Source organism: Anas platyrhynchos, chromosome 8, assembly GCF_047663525.1.
Source record: "Anas platyrhynchos isolate ZD024472 breed Pekin duck chromosome 8, IASCAAS_PekinDuck_T2T, whole genome shotgun sequence".
Classification (NCBI taxonomy): domain Eukaryota; kingdom Metazoa; phylum Chordata; class Aves; order Anseriformes; family Anatidae; genus Anas; species Anas platyrhynchos.
This window is the reverse complement of record NC_092594.1, coordinates 37269398-37291199: the sequence shown is the minus strand read 5'-3', so window position 1 is coordinate 37291199 and position 21802 is coordinate 37269398. Positions and strand designations below refer to the sequence as shown.

General features: G+C 50.6%; 1 protein-coding gene across 2 annotated transcripts; it reads right to left on the bottom strand.

The window, feature by feature from the left end:
• Nucleotides 1-335: 335 nt before the first annotated feature.
• PGM1 (phosphoglucomutase 1) lies at nt 336-20731 on the bottom strand. Of its 2 annotated transcripts, XM_038183362.2 has the most exons (12): nt 12932-13188; nt 12562-12822; nt 9587-9749; nt 9061-9207; nt 7857-7982; nt 7445-7635; nt 6865-7019; nt 6192-6307; nt 3672-3807; nt 2220-2403; nt 1748-1882; nt 336-1040 (listed from the first exon to the last, which is right to left on the bottom strand). In XM_038183362.2, the coding sequence occupies exons 2-12, from the start codon at nt 12817-12819 to the stop codon at nt 951-953; spliced, it is 1701 nt and encodes a 566-aa protein (XP_038039290.2). In that variant the 5' UTR covers nt 12820-12822; nt 12932-13188; the 3' UTR covers nt 336-950. The 2 variants fall into 2 exon arrangements, with proteins under 2 accessions (XP_038039290.2, XP_038039289.1); XM_038183361.2 differs by lacking the exons at nt 12562-12822; nt 12932-13188 and adding an exon at nt 20383-20731.
• Between the last annotated feature and the right edge of the window lie 1071 nt (nt 20732-21802).

Below are 21802 nucleotides of genomic sequence, written 5' to 3'. Positions count from 1 at the left end.
GGAGAACATCTCCTCCGTGGTTGAGGAGTTCCAAGTCAGCAGCAGGAGCACATCCCATCCCTTCCACCCATCCCGCTGGAACACAGCTCACTCGAAGGGGATGGCCTCCAGCTAAGGGGCAGGGAGCTGTGATAACATCCGATAGCAACAACTGCTTCCGAAGTGACCCCTCTGTGCCCTGGGATAAGATTTTGCACATTAATGCCTGCAAATCTGATTATTCAGAGAATCTCACCACGCACGTTCAACCAAACAAGAGCTCATCAAAACAGTCTTTTGCTCTTCAAGAGGGAGCCTGTCGCGATGCAAGGAAATAAAAGAGCACTGAGCAGTAATTGTAGCCCACATCACTTTAATATCCTACAATGTTTGTTATTGCTTATTTCTGTGGGGAGGGTTTGTTACATTTTTTTATACAGATAGCATGGCAAAGAGACCAATTTACATAATTGGCTTTTGAAAGGGGGAAAAAATCCACACGAGTAAAAAATACTCAGCCTTAATACACAGCTGTTGCTTATTTAGAGACATCAAATTTAAATACAATATATTAACAAGGGTAAAATGCGCTTCTTTTCCAGGACGGTTTCCAAGATAGAACCAAAACCCCTGAATTATTGAAGAATTTAGTCTCTTTGTTATTTCTAGAGCCTTTTGTTTAAGCAAAGAAAAAAAAAAAGTGCATATGCTAAACCAAAAGGCTGTGCTAATGAGCACCATACACAGCTTGCCAGCAGCGCGGTGTGACGCAAGAAAGCAGCACAGCAACGTGCGCACAAATTGTTCACAGGGGCTGGTTTTTATTGTCTATCCGTAGCGGTTCAGTACTGTACTTAAATACAGAGATAAAATTAATTTTCCTTTCATAGTGACAGATTGGACAAGACGGGGGTGACAGGCTGCCTTCCCTCACGCGGCGAGCTCTCCAGCACGGTGCCAGGACCGAGCCTTTATGTTATGACAGTGGGGCCGGTGCGGCCGGTTCTCTCGTGAAGCTGTGAAAGTTTCAGTGCAATAGAAATGAGGGGCGCCAGCATGACCTGCAGAGAGGGGAGAGATGGCTCAGAACTGCAGAGCAGCACACGCACCCCACACACATTGTGCCCACCCTGCCCCTGGCTCAAGCTGATCAGTTTAGTTGCTGCCTCCCAGAACTTTTCCACCCCCCAAGTCTTCTTTGTGAAAAATGGCATCATAAGTTATGCAGAAAGAGGTCAAAGACTCTTTGTGGAATATAAAATGAGGATTCTTTTCTTCCAGTATCTGCTAGAGAGCATTTTTAAATGATGCTGTAAAGAACATGCACCAAACTTAGTATAGAATGAGCCAGTGTCACCTTAAATGTGACTGCAGCATCCTCTCACCCACATTTATTTATTTTAAACAAGTATTTCCTGAATTCTGTAGAGGAATGAGCTCATCTTATCCCTAGAGATGCAACATTTCACCGAAAAGGTCAGTTCAGGTCTGCAAGTGTCCTTCCACACCTGGAACCAGCCACAGATGTAACATAAACAAACAGAAAAACTAATGTGCAACTGCAAAAGAAGCTGTGAGGGGTTCTGAATAAGTAATGCTTGTTCCAGACAGAGCTTTTTTAAAAGCTGTTTGCACTGGGATTAAAGATACCAAAGCCCTTGCTTCCAAAACGCCCAGCACCTCCACAGTGCTCAGTGCTGCCGTGCTTAGGGCCAAGATCTGTGTGCACGAGGAAGGCTGGGAGGCAGCACTGCCGTGCAGCACCCACCTGGGGGTCCTCGTATATCTTCTGGGCGTCTTTCTCGTAGCTGTCGATGTAGAGCCGCACGGTGGCCCCAGCGCTGCCAGTACCGCTCAGCCTGAAGATAATGCGGGAGCCGTCGGAGAAGATGAGCCGCAAGCCCTGGTAGGAGAGAAGGGAAGAGAAAAGCCTCTCAGCCACGCGCCTCTGGGGTACCCGCGGTGCTTCCCACGGCACCCAGCGTGGCCGTGCCTGACCCACACCACCCCTGAGCTCCGTCCTCCTGGGGGAGCTGCAGAAGGCACCTCTGCTGCACACTCCTGGAGGAGCAAAAGTCTCTCTCCTGACCCACTCTGCGCCTCACACAGGCCAGGATCCCACTGCCAGACACAAGGGAGAAGCTTTTCCAGGGGTCAAACACACTGCTTGGCCTCAAGGGAAACACATATGCAACAGACAACACTGATGTCGTGTTCAGCCCAGGCGAGGCCGTGCCCACCTGGTTTCTGGAGACGCTCCCATCCACGGGATCGTTGTACTCAAAGTTGTCGGCTTTCTCGACCGTGTAGACTTTGTCACCAGATGACAACTGCTTCCCCACAAAGGAGCGGTCGAACATCATGGTCTCCAAATCCTTCATCATTTTATTAGCTGCATCTGCATCCACCTCTTCATAGTCATATCTACAACCAGTCACCAGAAAACAGATTAGGAAGGTCTGTAATTAGCAATGTTTTGTGATGCCCTTGTTTAACAGCACTGTGGTCAGCCCCACGTATGTGTTCTACTCTTAATAGAGAAAAGGATGGGAAGAAAAGAGAGGAGGATCCGTGCAGCAGTTTGAGTCCAACACAAAGCTGTGGGACACACTACAACCTAGCACATGGAGCATTAGGAGAGATGAAAGCTCCAATTGTGCTGTCTTGTGCTAGCAATATTAAAGACAGAGAGCCAGACCCCAACAATGCTGACTGCAAAGCATTTATTCTAATTCCACTGATAGGATCTCGACAGGTTCCTCACAATCAGCTTTCCCTGAGCATCCTAACTTGTGTCCCACAGCAAAGCGAAGGTCTGATGGCAGCACATGATAACACAGCAGTGCCAGCTTTGATCTAACGACTGCTGCTAAGAGAGGCAGCAGAGAGCAGCAGCTCCAGCATGTGCTGAAGTGCAAATCAGGACCTGAGACTTTGCACTCTGATTGCCAGTGCGATTTGTGTGGTTTTTATTTGCCCAGCCAGCTAGATGGAGCATGCACGGGCTTGCTAACCTGCCAACCGCTGCACTTCACTTGCTACGCAGACGTAGCTCTGGTGCTAAAAGGCTGCTTTTTTTTATTCTAGACTTTGGCATTTTTTCCACAGGTTTAAATGCCTTAGATGTATGCTGGCTTTGTGGTGTGAAGAAAAAAAAAAAAAAAAGGAAAAAAATGAAAAGGCAAGTTCTTTCACTTGGCAATTTGAGACAAAATTTTCATGTAGGTCTTCCAAAGTGAAAGATTTCTGCCTAACGCTCCCCCTCCAGGCAGTGCCTCCTCTTCTGCTCACGTGCAGCTTAGCTCTTCCCCTTCCCTTTTCCTCTCCCGTGTCTGCTGTAGCTTAAACGGGAGTAGTTTGGAACCGGACAAACCCAACCAGGTAAATAACAGCCTAGGAGCTGGATGCCCATTCCATAATAGAGCCACCACTGAAGGTCCTACAAAGCAACTTGTAGCCTAAAGGAACAGATCACTCTAACAGCAAGAAACACTTGCAAGAAAAAGCCTCCGCTAAGAGAAAAAAGCTACTCTACAAACACAAAAATGCAAAACCTTTACAGAGTTTGATACCGAACAGGTTGCATTCAGAATAACAAACCCTAGACTGGACATCACCAAAGGTTAAGGTGAACATCCAGCTTTAATCAGCCCGGGTACGTTGCATACTGGTGTCAGCCGTGCTTCCCCCACCTGGTGAAGAAGTTCCTGCCGTACTTCTGCCAGTGATCCTTCATGATGTCCTCCACGCTCTGCTTGCGGGTGGCCAGGATGGAGAGCCAGGCCAGGACAGCCCAGAGCCCATCCTTCTCGCGGATGTGGTCGGAGCCTGCAGAGACCCACAGCAGAAACACGTTTCCCACCTCCTGCCAGGACAGAGCCCGCGCTACGGCCCTGCCTCGCCTCCTCTCCTCCAGCGACCTGGCAGCCGCACGGCCTCACAAATGGAAGGCATTTGGTGAGCTGGATCCCCGCTGCATTGGTAAAGCGGTTCAAGATATCGTCTGCTGTCAGCCATGGCCCAAATAAAACATTCGGCCCCTTTTAACACGCGCACACACGCTCATTGTTCACAGATCCTTAATTCCGTTCCCAAGGAAGCAATGGGGAATGCACGCTAAAAAGGTCATCAAAAAAAACAACAAAAAGAGGCAAACGCAAAGCTCAAGAAGGAGTAACAGCAACCTCCTCGAGCAGCTGTCACGTACCGTCTGCCAAATCAGCACACCCTGACCGGCAGAGATGCTGGCCAAGCACCAAGAAAAATGTCAGCCCTTGCTGAGGAAGCCAAACCCTAACAACTCCGAAATCATGCGGCAGTGGAGGGCGCAGACGCCTGTTGGGGTGCACCCGGCACCGGGGCCAGCAGGCAGCAGCACGAGGGGGGACGTTGTTCACACGGGGAAAATCAGCTCAGACCGGCCCCAAAAACCCTAAATCAAGCAGGGGATCACAGAGCAGCCCAGAGCATGTCCAACCTGGCCCCCCTGCTCCTGGCTGGCACGCTCGGTGCCGTGCCCCGCTGATTCACAACTTCTGAGCTTCACCTTTTGGGCTTTGGAAAACCTCCAAGCGGGCATTACCAAACCCCAAGGAGCCAGGGTACGGCTGTGAGCACGGTGAGCATGCCCCAGCCGCCCTTTTACCCTCCCCAGAATTGCCAGGGTGGACGATCGCCCGGGGAGAAGGGCTGGGGCCGCGCGGTGCTCAACACAAATCCCACCATTGTGGCCGCGGCGGTAAATTACCCTCCCGGTCCCGCACGGAGGTGACGGAGAGGAATGCTACATAAACAACGAGTCCCATGTGATGGATCAGCTTCGTGCTGGAATCAAATCCCCAAGAAGGCGGGCAGGAATTCTGTCATGTCGCATTACTCTAATTGCTGCCGGACTCCGGTCCCGCCGGGTCGCAGTTTGTTTCAATTTTTACCGGGTCTGCGTGGCTGCTCCTTCACCTCGCTCCCCTTCAGCACTCACGCTCCGTCAGACTCCAAACAACTCCTCATTAACTTGCTATCAGCCTCCCTCGTCCCTTTTCCTTCTTTAAAGGGCCTTTGCCAGATGGACAAACGCCCTGTGTGGTGCGGGGAGCCCAGCACAAGCCCTTTCCCACTCTGTCCCTCACAAAACTGTTCCGATCCCCAGCCCCAGATGTGATGCTGCACAGCCCAAATCCCAAACCTGCCTCCCAGCCACATTTATTTGTAAGGCAGAGTCACCTGCTGTGGGAGGTGAGAAGCTATGAGCTCATTGCACATGCAACAGAAACTGGAAATGATTTGAGAGCTGCTCGCTGGAGACCCTCTCCTACCAGCAGCTCCCCGAATCACGTGCTGCTTGCTGTCTGTATTTACCAAAATGCCCCTGCACCTCGCGTATCCTCCCGGCTGCCCCGTGGTCCTCAGACAAAGGACAAACAGGATCTCGAGGAGAACCCCAACCAGATAAAGCACGGCCTTTGTGCAGGCACAATGTGCCAAAATCCCTCGTGCAGGGCCAGCCCCGTTTCCCCCGTTGGGATGCCACCACCACGTGGTGGATGCCGTGGGATAACTCAGGCTCCCCGCAGCCTCCCGGGAATTCTGCACATTTTGATTGTGAGCAAAACCCGCTCGCTTCAGCCTCCCTGCACCAGGAACTGCCGTGCGTCACGTGCGCACTCCTAGGAAATTCCTTAAGATGTTCGCTTTGTTTCTCAGTAACCCAATAACTTGCTGCAACTGTTCAAAGGCAAGTGTTAATTTAAACTTTATAAATCATACCTTGTTTTTAGAACAGGAAAATGAGGGCCCTATTAAGCTCAGAGATTTAATAGTGACCTGAAACCTCCCCTAATAAAACTGCATGCTCCAAACCATATTTCTTTCCAGAAATGAAAACATTTAGAAGGTTTTCCTGGCCACCAAGAGTTGAAAAATACATTTAACACTGCACTTAATCCCCAAAGACTCAATGACCGGGCTAGTAAAGAGGCCCTTAAACTTCCTGCGTATCGACGTACGCCTTCCTTACTAACTGAAAGAGACCTAGCTTTTGCCTGACAGAACTCTTAGCATTGTGGACGCTTCCACCAGGGATTCTTGAAAGCTTTTTTGTTTTATTTCAGAAGCATTAACAGCTACCCACAGAAGATAAATCCCAAGTTACCCAGCAAAAAGAATTAAGAGGAGGAACAGCGCCTTCGTTACCGAGCTCAGGAACACCCACTTACCAGTACCAAAACTTTCCTCTCCACACAGAGACAGTTTGTTTGCATCCATCAAGTTTCCAAAGAACTTCCAGCCAGTTGGAGTTTCATACAAAGCAATCTTTGTAGCGTGGGCCACCCTTCGAAGGCAAGAAGGCTACGTCACACCACAGCTGGGCTCTTAGTGCACCCATGTGAAATGCTGCAATAGGAGCCTCGGTTGTTACCAGCATCTCTTTTGGGGTAACGCTGCAGGCAGCTCACGCCTCTGTCTTTTTTTTTGTTTTTTTAAGTGCAGAACTGCTCTTTGTGCAGCAGTGCTCGATTTTATCCTGGTGCTACCTTGTGGGAGATGGCTGGGAAGCACAACTAAGGAATAAATACAAACACACAGCTCTTCTACACCAATTTGCAGTCGTAGATGTCAAAGCATTTAACAAAGAAAGTATCACTAACAGATTTAAATTCATAAAAAAGGGGGGGGAGAGGGCATTTATTTGGGCTTATTTGTAGAGAAGAAAGAGGAAAGAGCAGAACCCAACCCTGCCACATTCCCAAAGAGGATTTAATGCAGCAACCCAGCAGTGCATCGCCCTCTGGGAGGGCCACGCACTCGCTCCCCACCCCAGGAGTGTGTCTGACCACAGGAAAGGGACAGTCCCTCCCCTCTGCCACCCCACGCAGAGGCAGGTGCTACCTATCGAGAGCCCCGCTGGTGGGCATGCTCCGGGCGAAGCCACGGACTCCGGTCTGCTGGAAGTAAGGGATGCTGAAGATATTGGCAGCGATGACGGCAACGGAGTCAGAGGGGTTCACGAAGAAGCCGTGCTTCCCGAGAATCATGTTGCGGTCCTGGCGAGGACAAGAGAGAAAACAGCTCACGTCCCTGCTCTGTGCAAGCAGGCTGCAATCCAAAATCCTTCTACTTCGCAGGCGCAGCCTGTAAACCCCGTGACACGGAGATTTTTGACTGCACTGAACTAAATATGACGTTTGGAAGCAGTTAAACAGCAACACCTCTCCAGTATTTCAACCTTCCTGCTGATTTTTCATAAGCTTTAAAGCTATTTAAAAACAGTTTGGACTTCATTATTTACACAGTAGCCAACTACTGCCGTGGTGGTGAACTGCAGTGAGTGGTTCACATCTGCCTGCAGTTACAGCAGGGAGAGGACTAAAAAAGGTCTTTGCCTCTCTCCATCCTCCTCTGCTGGTGTCCTGTCATGCCCCACGACCAACTAGAGGGTAAGAAGATGATCAGAGAGCAGCCCATTTACCCCATCTCCATCAAAGGCAGCTCCAAAGTCGTACTCTCCCGTCTTCATGGTCTGCACCAGGTCGGCAGCGTAGGTCAGGTTGGGGTCGGGGTGGTGGCCACCGAAGTCCTCCAGCGGGGTGCAGTTCACAGCAGAATTGGCCGGGGCTCCGAGCTCCTCACACAGGATCTTCTTCACGTAAGGGCCCACAACTGTCAGGGCAGAACGTGGGAAGGGAGCGAGTCAGGCACGGGATAAAGGCACCGAGGTATTGGCATGACAGCCCCGTGTAAGAGAATAGAAGGGATGCCTGACTGACAGGTCTCCAGCTGTACAATAGCGTTTTCTGCTCTCAAACACCAGAAACAAAAAAGTGAGAGAGAGCTTTCCCTGGGCAGCAGGAGGCACCTGCAGACCCACAGCCCCCCCGTACCTCCGTGCATTGCGTCTATGCGAATCTTGAGGTGGTTCTTCCCCGAAAGCAGCTCCTTCAGCGCGTTGAAGTCGAAGATGTTCCTCAGCATGTTCGCGTAAGCCTCTACCGAGTCCACAATTTCCACTGGAAAAAGAAGAGAGAAACTAACTGTGACAGCCTGAACTCGATGTAGAAAAGCAAGTTTGCTCCACGTGGCGCTGTGCTGACAGTCCCTGCGTGCAAAGGGCCAGGGCTGGGCATAAAGCCTTTAAACACCCCCTAGAATCATTTCATAAAGACAATGATAATGGTCCTATATTAAGGGCCATTTAATTACAGGCTGCCACTGCTAATCGGATTACAGACCAAACAGAGCGACAGAATCCTGAAGACAAACATTGTTCCCAGCTCTCCGCCGGTCACAGCCTCCATTCAGAGCCCCAGCCCCCCGGACATCCTTTGAGAGGCCTCTGTTCCACTCTGGCTATGTGTAGAGAGGGATTAAGAGGGAAAAAACATACACAAACAGACTTCCACCAACATGAGCACGAACTGTGCACCTCAGAGTCTGAAAAGGTTGCACCTTTGCAACCCATGGGCCATGAAAAAAAAAAAAAAAAAAAGTGAAGACAAAACTATTTACACAAAAATCCTGGTACACAGAAGTGGAAAATGAGAGAAATTTGGATTTTTATCACTTTTGATTTCATTTTGTTTACAATGAGTGATCATCAGGAGGTGGTGAAAATAACTTGCAGTAACTTTTTTGAAAGAAATCTATTTTTTTAGATGTATTTTTATTTTCACTGCTAACTGACAAAAATCACGCGTGAAATGTCACGGCTTTCCAGCTCTCAGACAGTTCTTTTATACATGAAACTCTGGAAAAAGCCAGTCAGAAAGATTAAACACTAACACTATAACATTTAATCTGGAAAATGAACTTTAACTGCAGATTTGTCTTTGTTTCCCACATACGTGTTAATGGGAGCCTTACAGACAATTAGTAGAATTAAAGTATCTAGACAAGGTGAGATGCAAGCAAAAAAATAAAAATAAAAATCCACAGCAACCAGGACAGACAATTTTGCTTGGATTATCCAGCAGCTGAGAAGGAGAGGTCAGAATGGCCGCGTGTCCTTCCAAAATACCACGTGTCCTTTCTTGGCAGGTCCACATCAACTTCACCTGCAACTTTCCACGAGGAAGAACAGTCATTTACCTGTAAATGGCTTAAATTTGTTCTCCAGATCAAACTGCTGCTTCCCAATGGTGCCCAGGTCCACCTGGAGGTCTGGGCAGATCGCATACTCTTCGATTTTCTTGCTGATTTGGAAAATTTTGTCTGTGACACCTTCAGGAGCAGGACCTACAAGATAAAAGGTACAAGAGGGAAGAAGTTAGAGGCAGATTGGAGGAGAACTGCCCTTCAGAGGTACAGCAGAAGACCTGGGGCTGGGAATACCTCACTAGCAGAGGAATACTGGGGAGCAAGGGGAGCAGATCAATCACTCCGGGCATGGTCCCAGGCAACCTGCTCCTGGTGGCCCTACTTGAGCAGGGCTTTGGACCAGATCACCTCCAGAGGTCCCTTTTGACCTCAACCAATCTGCGATTTGGTGTTTGGGGGAACCCCAGTGCTCGGGCCACTGAACCTCTGTGATGTCTGACAGCTTAATCAGGTTCCTTGGTACCAATAAAGAACTGGGAAGTAGAAAGCAAGCAAATAAAAGAGAAGGAAACCTTACCTCCATTGGCAGTATTGAATTTAATACCAAAATCTCCGTTGGGCCCACCAGGGTTATGGCTGGCTGTCAGAATGATGCCACCAATGGCCTTGATTTTCCTGATGATGCAGGACACGGCTGGAGTGGACAGAATGCCGTTCTGCCCTATGACCAAGCGGCCGATCTGAAAATAAAAGGGCAAAACGAACAACTGTGAGTCCCAAATTCTGAACACAGCAAGAGCACCAGACCCCCAAACGTTGGTGACAGGCAAAGCAAAGCCTCCTAAGGAGGCACCTTGATGGCTGGGGTGCTGAAGCACGCAGTGTGTTCCTGGGAGGCCATGAAGCTCTCTGCTGCATAGTTTGAAGGTCAGCAGCCCACCCCATTCTGCTGTGTCTTTTTTTCCCCTCACGAACATCACAGCTCAACGGGAAATGGCAGCCTGCACTGAAGAGCTGAGCTTTCCAGAGCCATCTAAACAAAACAACACACAAAAAAACAACACCCCTTGGCTATGGTCTTGAACTTTGCTTTCAAAAGACACAATGGGGTTGAGAGAAGCCAAAGCAAAAGCAAAATAGATCTTCATCGCTGCTCCCGTGGGACCAGATGCAAATTCTCTTCCTCGCAGCGGGTAACACACCTCCCTCCATAAATTCAGTAATATCACCGAGATTAAATCCAGACCGATGTGCTAAGCACTACAAGGTAATCAGGATCCAGTTCGTGTAGTAAAACAGAAGATAAATATTCTCCTGGAAGAGCATGCCCCTTACCATAGCCCCCAGATGAGGTGACAGAGGTTTAAGAACATACCAGACTACTCCCCAGCAGCCAAGGAGATTAGACCCTGTGTACGACTGAGGAAAGAAGAGGAATTTCATTCAAAGGCAAGAGAAACCCGAAAACAAAAGCCAGCCTGCCTGGAGTGAAGGTTCCTGCGTGGTGCTAAGCCAGCAGCACCAGCACGGGATAATGGGATGTGGTTCCTGCCCCGCAGCACCACGGGCAGAGACCTGGAAAGGCAGCTCATAAACCCAAAGCAAATGCAGCGAGGAGACTCGTATCCATCCAGGCTGCTCTCTGATTCGGGGCCCTCCTCGGCTGTCAGAGGTTTTCGGCTGTCATTTCCCTCCAGCCTGGTGCTATCTCCTTTGGGGTAACCACAGGAGAGGCTGCTCAGCCTAGCGGCGTGCTGAGCTGCTAACACTCAGCGTCTTTTTCAGTTTTCTGGAGTTTCTTACGAGCCAAAGCTAAGAAAGAAAACAGAAACACCTTCCCCAGGATGCTCTGGGCAGCCCCATTCACCCGACCTGCCTCTTGCAGCGATGTTGGGTTACGGCCCCGTGATGCAATCCAGAGCTTCCACCTGGAGTCACCAAAAGCCCCGCTAAGACACACGCAGACAGCGAAGGACTCCTGTGGGTCCCCTCCAGCAACACAAGCTGATGCTTTCAGTGCTTTCCCACCAAACCCACGTTTTCTAGCCGAGGAAGCTGGTGTGCACAGCTCCACTGCCCTCCTGGACGATGCACGCAGCACAAGAGCAATGCCCTGCACCGGTCACAGCCCCCGAGCACAGAGCAAACAACCCAGGTCCCTTCCTTTGATCAAACCACCAGAATTTGAAGCAGGCGAGGTGAATCCCCCCGCAGCAGCACAGCGAGCGTGCCTGGTGCCATTCGGAGATCCTGCTGATGCCGCGTTTGCGGAGGTGACAGCACCTGTCCCTGGCACATGCCGACAGAGACGCTTCTGCGCATCCAAAACACGCCAGGCATGCCCTCCTCGTGCCTTCTTACATTTTAACACATCCTTGGACTCATCCCTTCTGCTCTGCAGAGCGAGGTTAGCACAACGTTGATTAACAAAGTCACAGGATTCAGCCAGACTACATAAAAACAAGCAGTGAAAAACATCAAACCCAGCAGTGGAACTAGATGTTAGCCAGACACGGGCCACGCCGCCGGAAAGAAACGCAGGAGAGAAGCCTCATCTGGTGAGGATCAGCTTAATCTCATCTTTACCATCAGGAAATCTGTCCTGGTGTCAGAAAGCCCGAGCAGCAGGCCTGGCTCCTACTTTGTGCACATTCCCCAGCTCTCCTGCTCAGCCCGTACGCTGACTTAAGTGGAACACATTAATTTGCAATGCCAAAGGATTCATTTTTCCAGCCTGGAAAACTTGCTGATTAAAAAAAACAAAAAGAAAACTCTCTCCTCTTATCTGCCTGCTCATTACAAATTACCCGGTTGTGATCGAACAAGCTTTTCTGCCTAAAAATTCCTATGCCACAACTCTTAGCATCAAGTTTTGCTCTGCGTTAGGAGATCCAGGACAGACGGCAGTGTCTTCCCTTCTTAAAAAGCAAGGAGAAGCAAAGACACAACCCCAGAGGCTTGCAGCACCTGAACCACCCCGTGCCACAAACAGCCCGGTCTCCTGCCCTGCTTCCAGCACAGCCAGAGATCTCTGCAAGGGCTCCCCCTTGTTTCTGTTCTCATCTCATTTCAGTTTTCGGAGGCTCCCCGAGTGCTTACTGCCCAGCCACAGCTTGTAGCTGTGGGGAAGCAGCAGAGCCTGCGTTTTGCCTTCTCCGAGCAAGGCTGAAGGAGCTTTTGCCCAGCTGCCACCGCAGGGAGAGCCGTGGCTCTGCCACCCACCTCTCCTCCTAGCGTTATCAGGGTTTTACGACCTGATGGAGACACTACCAAGTCCACAAGTGCCAACAGCTTGAGGCACGTCAAACCACGAACTAGGAAGGCACAGAAAACGTGGACCTTTTCTGTTCTTTGCTCCGTGTGTTTCCCCATGCTTCTACCCAACTGTACCACTTAAAAGTGAACAAACAGTAATTTCAGCATTTCCAGTTGGATTTTCTGTTAAAAAGCTAACCGTTAGCAATTAGTGACTCCCAGTGACTAATTTATTACGGTTTTCTGCATTTATCAGCTACGCAACCCTAGGAATTCAGCCATTTAACCATTACCAACCCCGTTGGCTGCAGCCATTTGGACTATCAGTTCCACCGCAGACTTATTCAGGTACCTCCCATCGCCTCCAACCACCATAGAAGCTCCTTGTCGATCTCTTAAGTCTATGGAAAAAAATATACTCTGGATAAAGTTCTGCATATAGTTCGTCTTGGATTCAAAATAAAAGGTCTTCTTCCGTAGTCCACTCGTTCCTGGCTTCTGATCGTTGTAAGGAGCCGTGGGCATGGTCAGCAGAGGCAGAGGAGCGTCTTCCATGGCCTTTTTTCATATAAATGCATTTAAGAAGTAAATGACGATGAAACACAAAGGAAAAAATATGTAATTTAAAAAAATAGATCAATCTTGACACCAGCAATGGCACACCTACTGGGCAGAAGCTGAGTGAAGTTCTTGAGCACCCAAAAATAGCTCCTCGAACATCGAGCTGAACGTGGGTTCTGTAACTGAAGCTGTTTCCTTGCACTTGCTGAGGAGGATCAATGTCACGGCGAACACGCAGCTCCACCACGGGCAGGAAAAGGCGAATTTTGCCTCCCTCACCACCTCCTGCTCCCTGCAGGCACGGCTCCTCGCCGCTCTGTGCTGTCACCCGTCCGTCTGCCCGGGTCTCCGTCAGCGCATGGGCAGCTCAGCGCCCCGCTCGGACACCCTGATGCGCTGCCCCAGCGTTTTTGCCAGCCCAGCAAATCTCTGCAGGCACGGCAGGCCCCGGAGGAAAAGCCTCCAGCAGGCAGGGCAGCACGCGGCCGGAGGTGTTTTGCGGAGTCCGGCGAGCTAAAGGTCACTCTTAAAATGGAAGGCAGCAGATCTGTTACCCACAGGTCGCTTACACGAGCCCCGCTGCGACAACCTGACTGCCCCAGGGCTCCCTCCTGGGCACGGGGACGTGGTCCACAGAGAAGAGTGGCTCAGCCTTTGCTGAACTCAGGAAAACCCAGCACGGCTTGAAGCTGCTGAAGGCATGGTTTCAACCGAATACTCCACAAGCTGACAGCATAGGTGCCGAAATTTATTAAAAAAAAAGAAAAAAAACCACAACTATTGAATCCTTTAGAGCACGGCATGATAAAGTTATCGGGTTCGGAACGACTCACACACAGAAGAGATCCAAATGCCAACGAGCTTTTATGAGGCATCATCTCCCTGAGCTTGGGGAAGGTAACTTCAGACACTGGGATGGAACCACAGTATCCTCAAAACCCCTTTAATAACGCTCAGAGTCCCCTGTCCGAGCTGCTGGCAGCGTTTTATGGATATTAGTGGAAAATTAGAGACCGTGCACTTCATAATGACTCATTCATCCCATTATCAAAAAGGGGGAGGGAGAAAGGAGTTGTGTACACAGCTGGATTGTGACAACTTACGAAGGCTTCCACAAGACCGTTTCCTAAAATGCTGCCTCTGTCATTGCTCCAAAAATCATCAGATTTCTCCAATGGGCAAAGAGACGCTGTTATGGCCATCTTTATTTTATACCACCAGCGAGAAGGCCTGGGGTAGGCAGCCAGAAACAACCAGTGCTTATTTCATACCTCCACGCTAATCCAGCATCTGCTATTCCATCTCCTGCAGCTGCGACGCCCTAAATTTCCACGCAAAGGCACAGGTTTCCCTCTAGTGGCACAGAGAACAAAATCCAGCTCCCAGAACGAGCCTCCCACTGAGCAGCCGCCCTGGCAGGGAGAGGCCTGAGCAAGCTCTGTCCCTTCTTCTTCTTCTCTTGACCTGGTTGGGAGCTGGGCCATGTAATTAGGTGTGCACGTTCTGGCCATTCATGGTCTAGGAGGCACTGCTAGGGTGGGAGGCTCACAGCTTCCTCCCCAAATCTGGTGCAGGATCAAATACACCCAGGGCACCCTTCAGACAGCTCCCATACCCCGTTCTTTAAGTCCTCCTCTCCAGGTGAGCGGTGCCCACGCATAAATCACCTTGCAGCCAGGAGCGTGTCCCTGCGAGCTGGCCTACATCCTCCTCACTGTGGCTCAAGCCCTCCCGAGCTGTCAGAGAGCAAATTGAACACAACCTGACAGCTTCTTGCACTGCAAAAAAAAAAAATTTCAGCATACAGAGCCTGAGCATCCTCTGTTTTCTACAGGAAACAACCCCAATTTCCTCAACTTTCCCTCATGGCCACGCTGCTGAGGTGCCTCACTCCTCACCTTTCCCCTCCCTACCCTCCCTGTTTGCTCACGCAGCTCCCCGTTCACAGTCCTGCACTTCAGACAAGCAAGAGCAGAGCCAAAGCCATGAACTGCTGTCCTTTTATCATTAACCCAAGTCAAACAAGGCTATTTGGGGAGCCCTTAAACTTCAGTAAAACCCTGCAGAGCACGCAGCCCCTCCCTCAGCTCGATATTGCTGGCCCCTGCCCCATCCCCTCTCCCTGCTGTGGCTCTGCCACCTCTCCTCATCCCACCCCATCCTGCACTGGGACATTCAAAATAACTGGGGGAGAACACTACACAGAATCCAAGTCAGGTATTTTGTTTCCCAGCCTTCCTTTAAAGCACAAATCACATTTCCCTGCTCCTGCCCACAGCAAACCTGTGTCCTGCTGCTTGTGCAATCCCGCTGGAGGGGCCGGCAGCCCCGATAACCCCACGGCTGCCAAAACCACACACCTTCTGCCTGATTACAGCCTGCTGCCGGCGTGACGCTTGGCACTGCCAAGATAAATGGAGGCAGAGTAAAATAAACCAACTGCGAGCCCGTCGGTTACGCAATTGCAGAAGCTCTGCTTGTAAGATTCTTTGTTTCCCTAAGAATTAATTAAAATGCAGTTTTTGAGGCTGAAAGGGAGAGAGGCAGAGTGTCTGGCACCATCTCGGCAGGCTGAGCGCACACACAGGCACCCACGTATGTGCTGGTAACTCCAGAACTGAGACGTGCTGCTCTGTGCTGACTGTGCACCCCGGAGAGGCTCCGGGGGCAGAAAGCAGATCCCTGACAGGCTGGGAAACCAGCTCTGCAGGGCTAGGGGCGACGCTACCATCTGCAGGGCTGCTGCAGACCCCACAAAGGGCTCCGGGGCTGGCAGGGGCTCGTCCCCCCTTTGCCAGGAGAGGAGCAGACAGCAGCAGGCATGGCTGTGAAGGTTTCTGTCCAAAGGTCAGCTCCGCAGCGCACGCCCGTGACCGCGGGCTGCCCTGGCGTTTGCTGCCCTCCCTGGCACGGGAGAGGGATCTCGGCTGGTTCAGCTCCAGCAGAACCAGCACTGAGCTGGGGATCCTGGCCCTAACCCGCCAGGAGATCGCCTCTGCCCCTAGATCCTGATGTGGGGGCTTCGCCTGGAACAGCACGGATGGAATGGCAGAAAGGGAGATGCACACCAACCTTTTCTCACACACTTACAACGTGCTGGCAAAGCTTCACCTGCAGGCAAGAAGCAGGTAAAGCACATGGGGAGGGAAGGGCTGGGAGTGCTGTAAAAAGCTCACCCAGCCCCTGCACAGGGTAGAACCAGCTCTGCCCAAACCGTTCTTGCTAGAGGTTTTCCCAGGCAGAGATTTACTGAGCATCCCCAGGCAAGGCGCTCTTTCCATTAGCATTAAGCTTCCAAAAATGCTTTCTAACGTCTAGCCTAAGCCTCTCCTGCTGCAATTTTAATTCTTGCCTGGTCCCCAGCCAGCCAGAGAGCAATTTACCTTCTTCACTGCAGCATCGCTGCAGACTGCAAGTGTTCTTCCTACCTCTGGGCTAAGCTGAGTGTCCCTGTGCTTTCTGGCTGGCCACATGCGCCCAACCTCGGGATCTCTCTTTTGCTGCCTGCTGGAATCTCCCCCAGGAACCCCGCATCCTCCCCAGGGGTGTACCCACACCAGGCACCACGCTCCTGGGGAGAATATTTCCAGTTTTATTTTTTATTATTATTTTTTTGAGTTCATCATTTGAAGCATTAATGACTACAGATTAGCTTCGAGATGGGAGGGCAAGGAGAAGGAGCCATCACAATCCTTTCCTGGAGCTGGTCTTGCACCAGCTCAGCCCGGCTGTGAGGCACGCAGGCAGCATCTGCCAGGCTCGGCTCACCTAACCCAGAGCTTGGTGTGACAAAAAGAAGGCGCCAGGCCCTGCACGGCTGCCTGCCAGCACGGCCAGAGCTGAGGAGTCTGCTTAGAGTCACTGCTCCAGGAGATTACGGTTAAACCCCTATTAGTGTGGATTTCAACACTCTGTCTGCTGGATTTGCAAAGATTAACTACAAAGCACCCCAGTTCTTCCCTCCAGAAGGGGTTTCGTTACTGTAGAGGATAAAATTCCCAAAAGCCACCAAACCTGGGCAACCTCACCACTGCCTTAATAACCTTCAACTGTGAACTGATATAAAATGATGAATTTGAGAGGCAAAAAGAAACTAAAGTAGTACAAAAGCAGTCTTTGAGCTGTAGGGAGCTGCTGCATGTATGGTTGTCTTCTAAACCCCACCATAACCTGGAGCCAGGACATACCTGCAGGTAACGCTGACTGCACGCTCGGGATCTATCTCCTTACTTCAGATATCACACCTCACTTTCCTCTTCTGCTTCTGAGAAAAACAGCAACGTAACAAAGACCAGAAATTGAGACTTCTTATCGGCCTGTAGGATCTAACATCACTGCATGTAGGACTGGTTCATAGGGTTTGCTTTTATGGAATAAAATTCTTCTCACTCACTTTAATTTGATGTTATAGTACCAGGAGCTTTTAGTAAATGGGAAGATCTGAACCTGAGGACTGACAGCCTGTTCTTTAGGGTAACGCTGCTGGCTGCTAAGTGGATGAAGGGCTGTAAAGCAACAGGACTGAGGCTGACCTCACAGTCTTGTGCAGAATCAGGAACAGCACAAAATTAAAATGGAGCAGAGCTACCCAAGTAAGCTACAAGAGGGCCCTGGCAAATAACGAGCTGCTGAGCAATGCAACAGAATTTAAACACTTGGTTTCCCTGGGATAATAGGGTGGGGGAAAAGCTTAATAGCAGCCAAGCCAGGAAACCAAACTTTCTGGGGCAGAGAGCAGTGTTTCTAACTGAAGTACCGTTTTGTCCTGCAGCAGTAAAACAAAACCAGGCTAGTATTTACCATGCAAAGCAGCGCCTGGCATTCAAAACACCTTCAAGCAATTTGCTTTAATGCAGATACCTTGCAGCGCTTTGAAATCTCTTTACTTGAGAAGGAACCAGGGGCACGGTACACTTGTTGAATAGCAGGTGACAACGTTCGTGACTCAGCCTGGTATCAGGTGTTTAACCTCAGTTCTGCAATTTGTGCCTGCTTTTGACTTAAAGGTATTGCACAGCCCCAGTTCTACCCCAGATGGCTGGAGCTTTTAAACTTTATTCATTAATTAAGGAGTCAGACTTGCAAACTATGTGTGGGAAAAAAATAAAGGATACTTGGCACAACAGACCAAAACAAAGCAGGTAGGCTCTGCTGGCTGCCAGCTGAGAATGGTGAAACCAACGACTATTTTTGGTTACTTTTATACAGGCAAACTTGTAAATAACACTTGTTAATCACAGAACTACAAATTGAGGTATTGCTATTCAAATACCAGCATTTAGGTATATATTATCCATTCCAGGTGAAGAAAAAAACTAAAACTCACTTTAGCGTCCTCACCTTTTACTCTGTAAAACTAACCATCATGAACCGTACTCCTGTTTCTCCTGCGGCTTTGAGAGGACCACTCAGCCAGATCTTAAAGGCCGAGGATTTTAAAGCAGTGACCCCTTCACCTCTTACTCCCTAGGACCAGAAATACGGCTCTCCAGCACTGCTTTGGCACAGGAGGCGGGCTGGCTGCTGTTAGACGGGTGAATGCATCCTGGTATGACATACCTTGGTGATCAAAACAAGCAGAAAGGCTGTGTTAGAGAGGCCCGTAGCCCAAACTTTATTATTTCTTTATTATATCTTTACTCTGCTACTTGTTTTTCAGTTTTAGCACATTCTTAGTGGATCTATACAGTGGATCCCCTCGCATGCACTGCAATAATCACTTCCCTCCAGAAGTGATTATTTCAGGTGTCCAGTTTTCCTCTATATTACTCACTATTTCTCACCACGAGATTACTGAGCCTTCCTCTGAGACCTGGCTCCCAGAATCAGGAGACCCCCACAGGCCCCAGCACTCAGCCCAAACCAGTTTCCAGGAACCCGCTGCCACGTGCTTGCAGCACGCTTTCTTACACATTAACCAAAGTATCTCGCCCTTCCCTTTGAAGGGTGGGTGACCCCCAGTTACTTCACATCCATTATGAAGAAAGAGGATTTTCATAGCTACCACAGTGCAGTTGAGTAAGAGCTTACCAGAGAACTAGCACTTGCGATTACAGAGAAAAAACACGAAGCAAGCATCCCCTAAGCACTCCAAAACACAAAAGCAAGTGCTAGAAATTCATTAAAAACAAGTGTTTTGCACTGAATAAAGGAACTTTCTGTCTTTAGTTACCTCATTTCTTGGGACCTGAAGGTTTTGCCACACTGGAGTATTGCATTGCCGAACTTTAAGCCTGTGCAATTCAAACTTAGCCAGCAATTGTCACAGTATCACAGGATTGTCACAGAATTGTATCAAGCTTTCAATGGCCCAGCGGTCTGCAGAGCACCTCACCGTGCCTCCTTCTGGCTCCTTATTCAGATTTACATCTGCTCTTCAGTTATTAAAGAATTTGGGGGACAGTTTCCCCATTTCTTTAATGACCCTTTGAGGTCTTTTTCCCCCTCTTTTTTTAAATAGGATATTTAAATCTGTGATTTTGCAGCACTTCTGACCTGCCAGTCCTCCTCAAATTTTGGAGGGTGGTTGGGGAGGGGGGAGTTTATTTCATGGCTCCCTCCAGCACCCCAGAAAACCCACACCACTGTCTCTGTTCTGCCGCAACAAGGGCACAAAGAACCTGCAAGCAGATGAAGTAGATGACTGGCAGTGCTGTCGTATCACTTAATTTTTGCTTGAAGAAGTCTAACATTTTGTCTCAGGCCACGGCTGTTTTCTTATAAATTAACAATTCAGAATGAAAAGCTTTTAGAGTAAAACTTCCCACTTCGTATAGCCATGCCTTGGCTCTTACCCCACGCATTCACCCACCTGCTTTCTCCTCCTGTTTCCTCTTGCCTTTCCAGAACGTTTTTCTCTTTCTTTACAGACGGTTCTGCCCTAACACTTGGAAGCAAGTCAGACAAACCACCGCAGGGCAAATACCCGCTGGTGAGCGGACCCCTGGACACTGCACGGCCACAAGGACAGGACTCGAGCCCCTCCTGAGGGGTCTCCAGCTCAGCCACAGCCCTCGGCCCCTTACCCACTGTGGGGCTGAGGCAAGGTGCAGGAGGGGAGCCCCTCAGGCCCTGGTGGGCCACCACGTCCCCCGACCTGCTCAGTCACTGGGACCTGAGGTGCTGTCAGCACACATTTCAGCCGCAATTCACCTCAGACATGATAAATAAAGCAGTGCCAGCCGCTTTTCTGGCGGGGAAGGCCACATCGCCCGTGTGTGCGGGTGCTGTCAGGGGGCGCGGGCTGAGCGCTGGGCACCCACCCCGGGGCACAGGAGGCCCAATTTTGCACAGCTTCCAGAGACACTCACCCACTTCCTTATTCCATAACGAAGCAGCAAGCTCAAATTTGTGCCCCCGAGTGACTTAGCCACACTTTTACCCCCCTAATCACAGACACGGAGACATCCGAGTTGAGCAGGGCAGCACGGCAGCTTCCCCCCAGCGCCTGAGGCTGCCCCCCGGCATCCTCAGCTCCACTTTTCTGTCAGAGGAAGCCTTCCTCATCCTCCTCCTCCTTCCTCGTCCTCCCTGAGCCCGGCCCCGAGCCGCACGTACCCCGTTGGCGGCGGCGATGCGGACGATGAGGCGGATGGCGTCCCGCATGTAGTAGCGGCCGTCTCCCCCCACCACCAGCGTGGCCTCCTGGCGCTCTGCCGGCGGCAGGGTGGCCAGCACGCTCTGGATGAAATTCTCGGCGTAGTGGGCATTGCTCTGGAAGACCGAGACCCGCTTGCGGAGCCCGCTGGTGCCGGGCTTTTGGTCCCCGTACGCCTTGGTCTTCACCGTCTCGATGCGCACCATGGCCGGCAGCCGCTGGCAGTTCCGGGCCGGCCTCAAGGGGAGCGGGCAGGGCTCGGCACGGCTCGGCTCGGCACAGCCCCGATCCACGCCCCTTAAAGGCACAGCCGGGCCGGGCTGGCCCCATTCGGCCCCTTTCGGCCCCCTTCAGCACGGCTCGGCCCCGTTCCGCCCGCCGCTGTGAGGCCGCCCCCCGGGGGTGGTGGTGAGGGAGGCCCGGGCGGCCAGGCCGCCGCCTCATCCTCCTGTCACGGCTCCGCGGTGTCGCGGTTATCGCCGCTTTTTGCCCCAATTTCCAACCCCCCCGAGGAGGGCAGCCGGTAGCTGACTCCTTGTGTGACTCCAGAATGGTTTTAGGGGGCCTGGAGCAAAGGGGAGAACACCCAGCAGATAGGGCTGAGGTCTCGCTTCTGAGCTCCTCCTGAGAGGGGTGGAAGCTGCCTTGGGGCAGAGAACTTGCTTATATTCCCCTCCAAAAAGTCAGATAATAAGATTTCTTAACAACAAGATCAGGACAGCAAAGGGGTTCCATGCCCTGCTGCTGTGTCATATTTCACTCCACATTAACTGCAGCAAACCCAAGTCCTGCCTCACGCGCTGAGTTCTCAGCCAAGAGCTTCTCTCAGTTTTAAGCATTCCTGTCCTGAAGTGCAGGAAGAACAGCACATCGATTCCTGCTGCGCCTACCGAGACTAATGTCATAAACAGACGAAGGGCAAATAAGGGAGAGCTCATTTTGTACCTCATAATTTCCCTGTTCCTTCTCAGAGATGCAGCTAGGAACTTGTGATGTATCCACACGTTGCCTGAGGCAGCATTTACAGAGCTCTGTGTTGCTGGCAGGAAGTTACCAAAAATGTGTAGAGTCTCTTAATACAACTTCTACTTCTAGACAGTTCTGGAAATGAAAACGATATCTGCCGTGCTTGCTATGGGGGGACCAAAAAAAAAGAAATTAAAAAAAAAGAACGATCACCAGTAGACCTCCTTGAGCACCAGTTGCTGGAGTGCATAAATCACAGCCAGCCTCGAGCAGCGCTCTCTTTTTGTAACTGACATTTACTTTCCCAGTGTACGATTACAGCAGAGGAACACCAGAGTACAAGAGTCGCTGGCAGATAAATATAGCTTTTCTAGACTTGCTGCCCTTGCAGATGAGGTCACATACATTTAATGG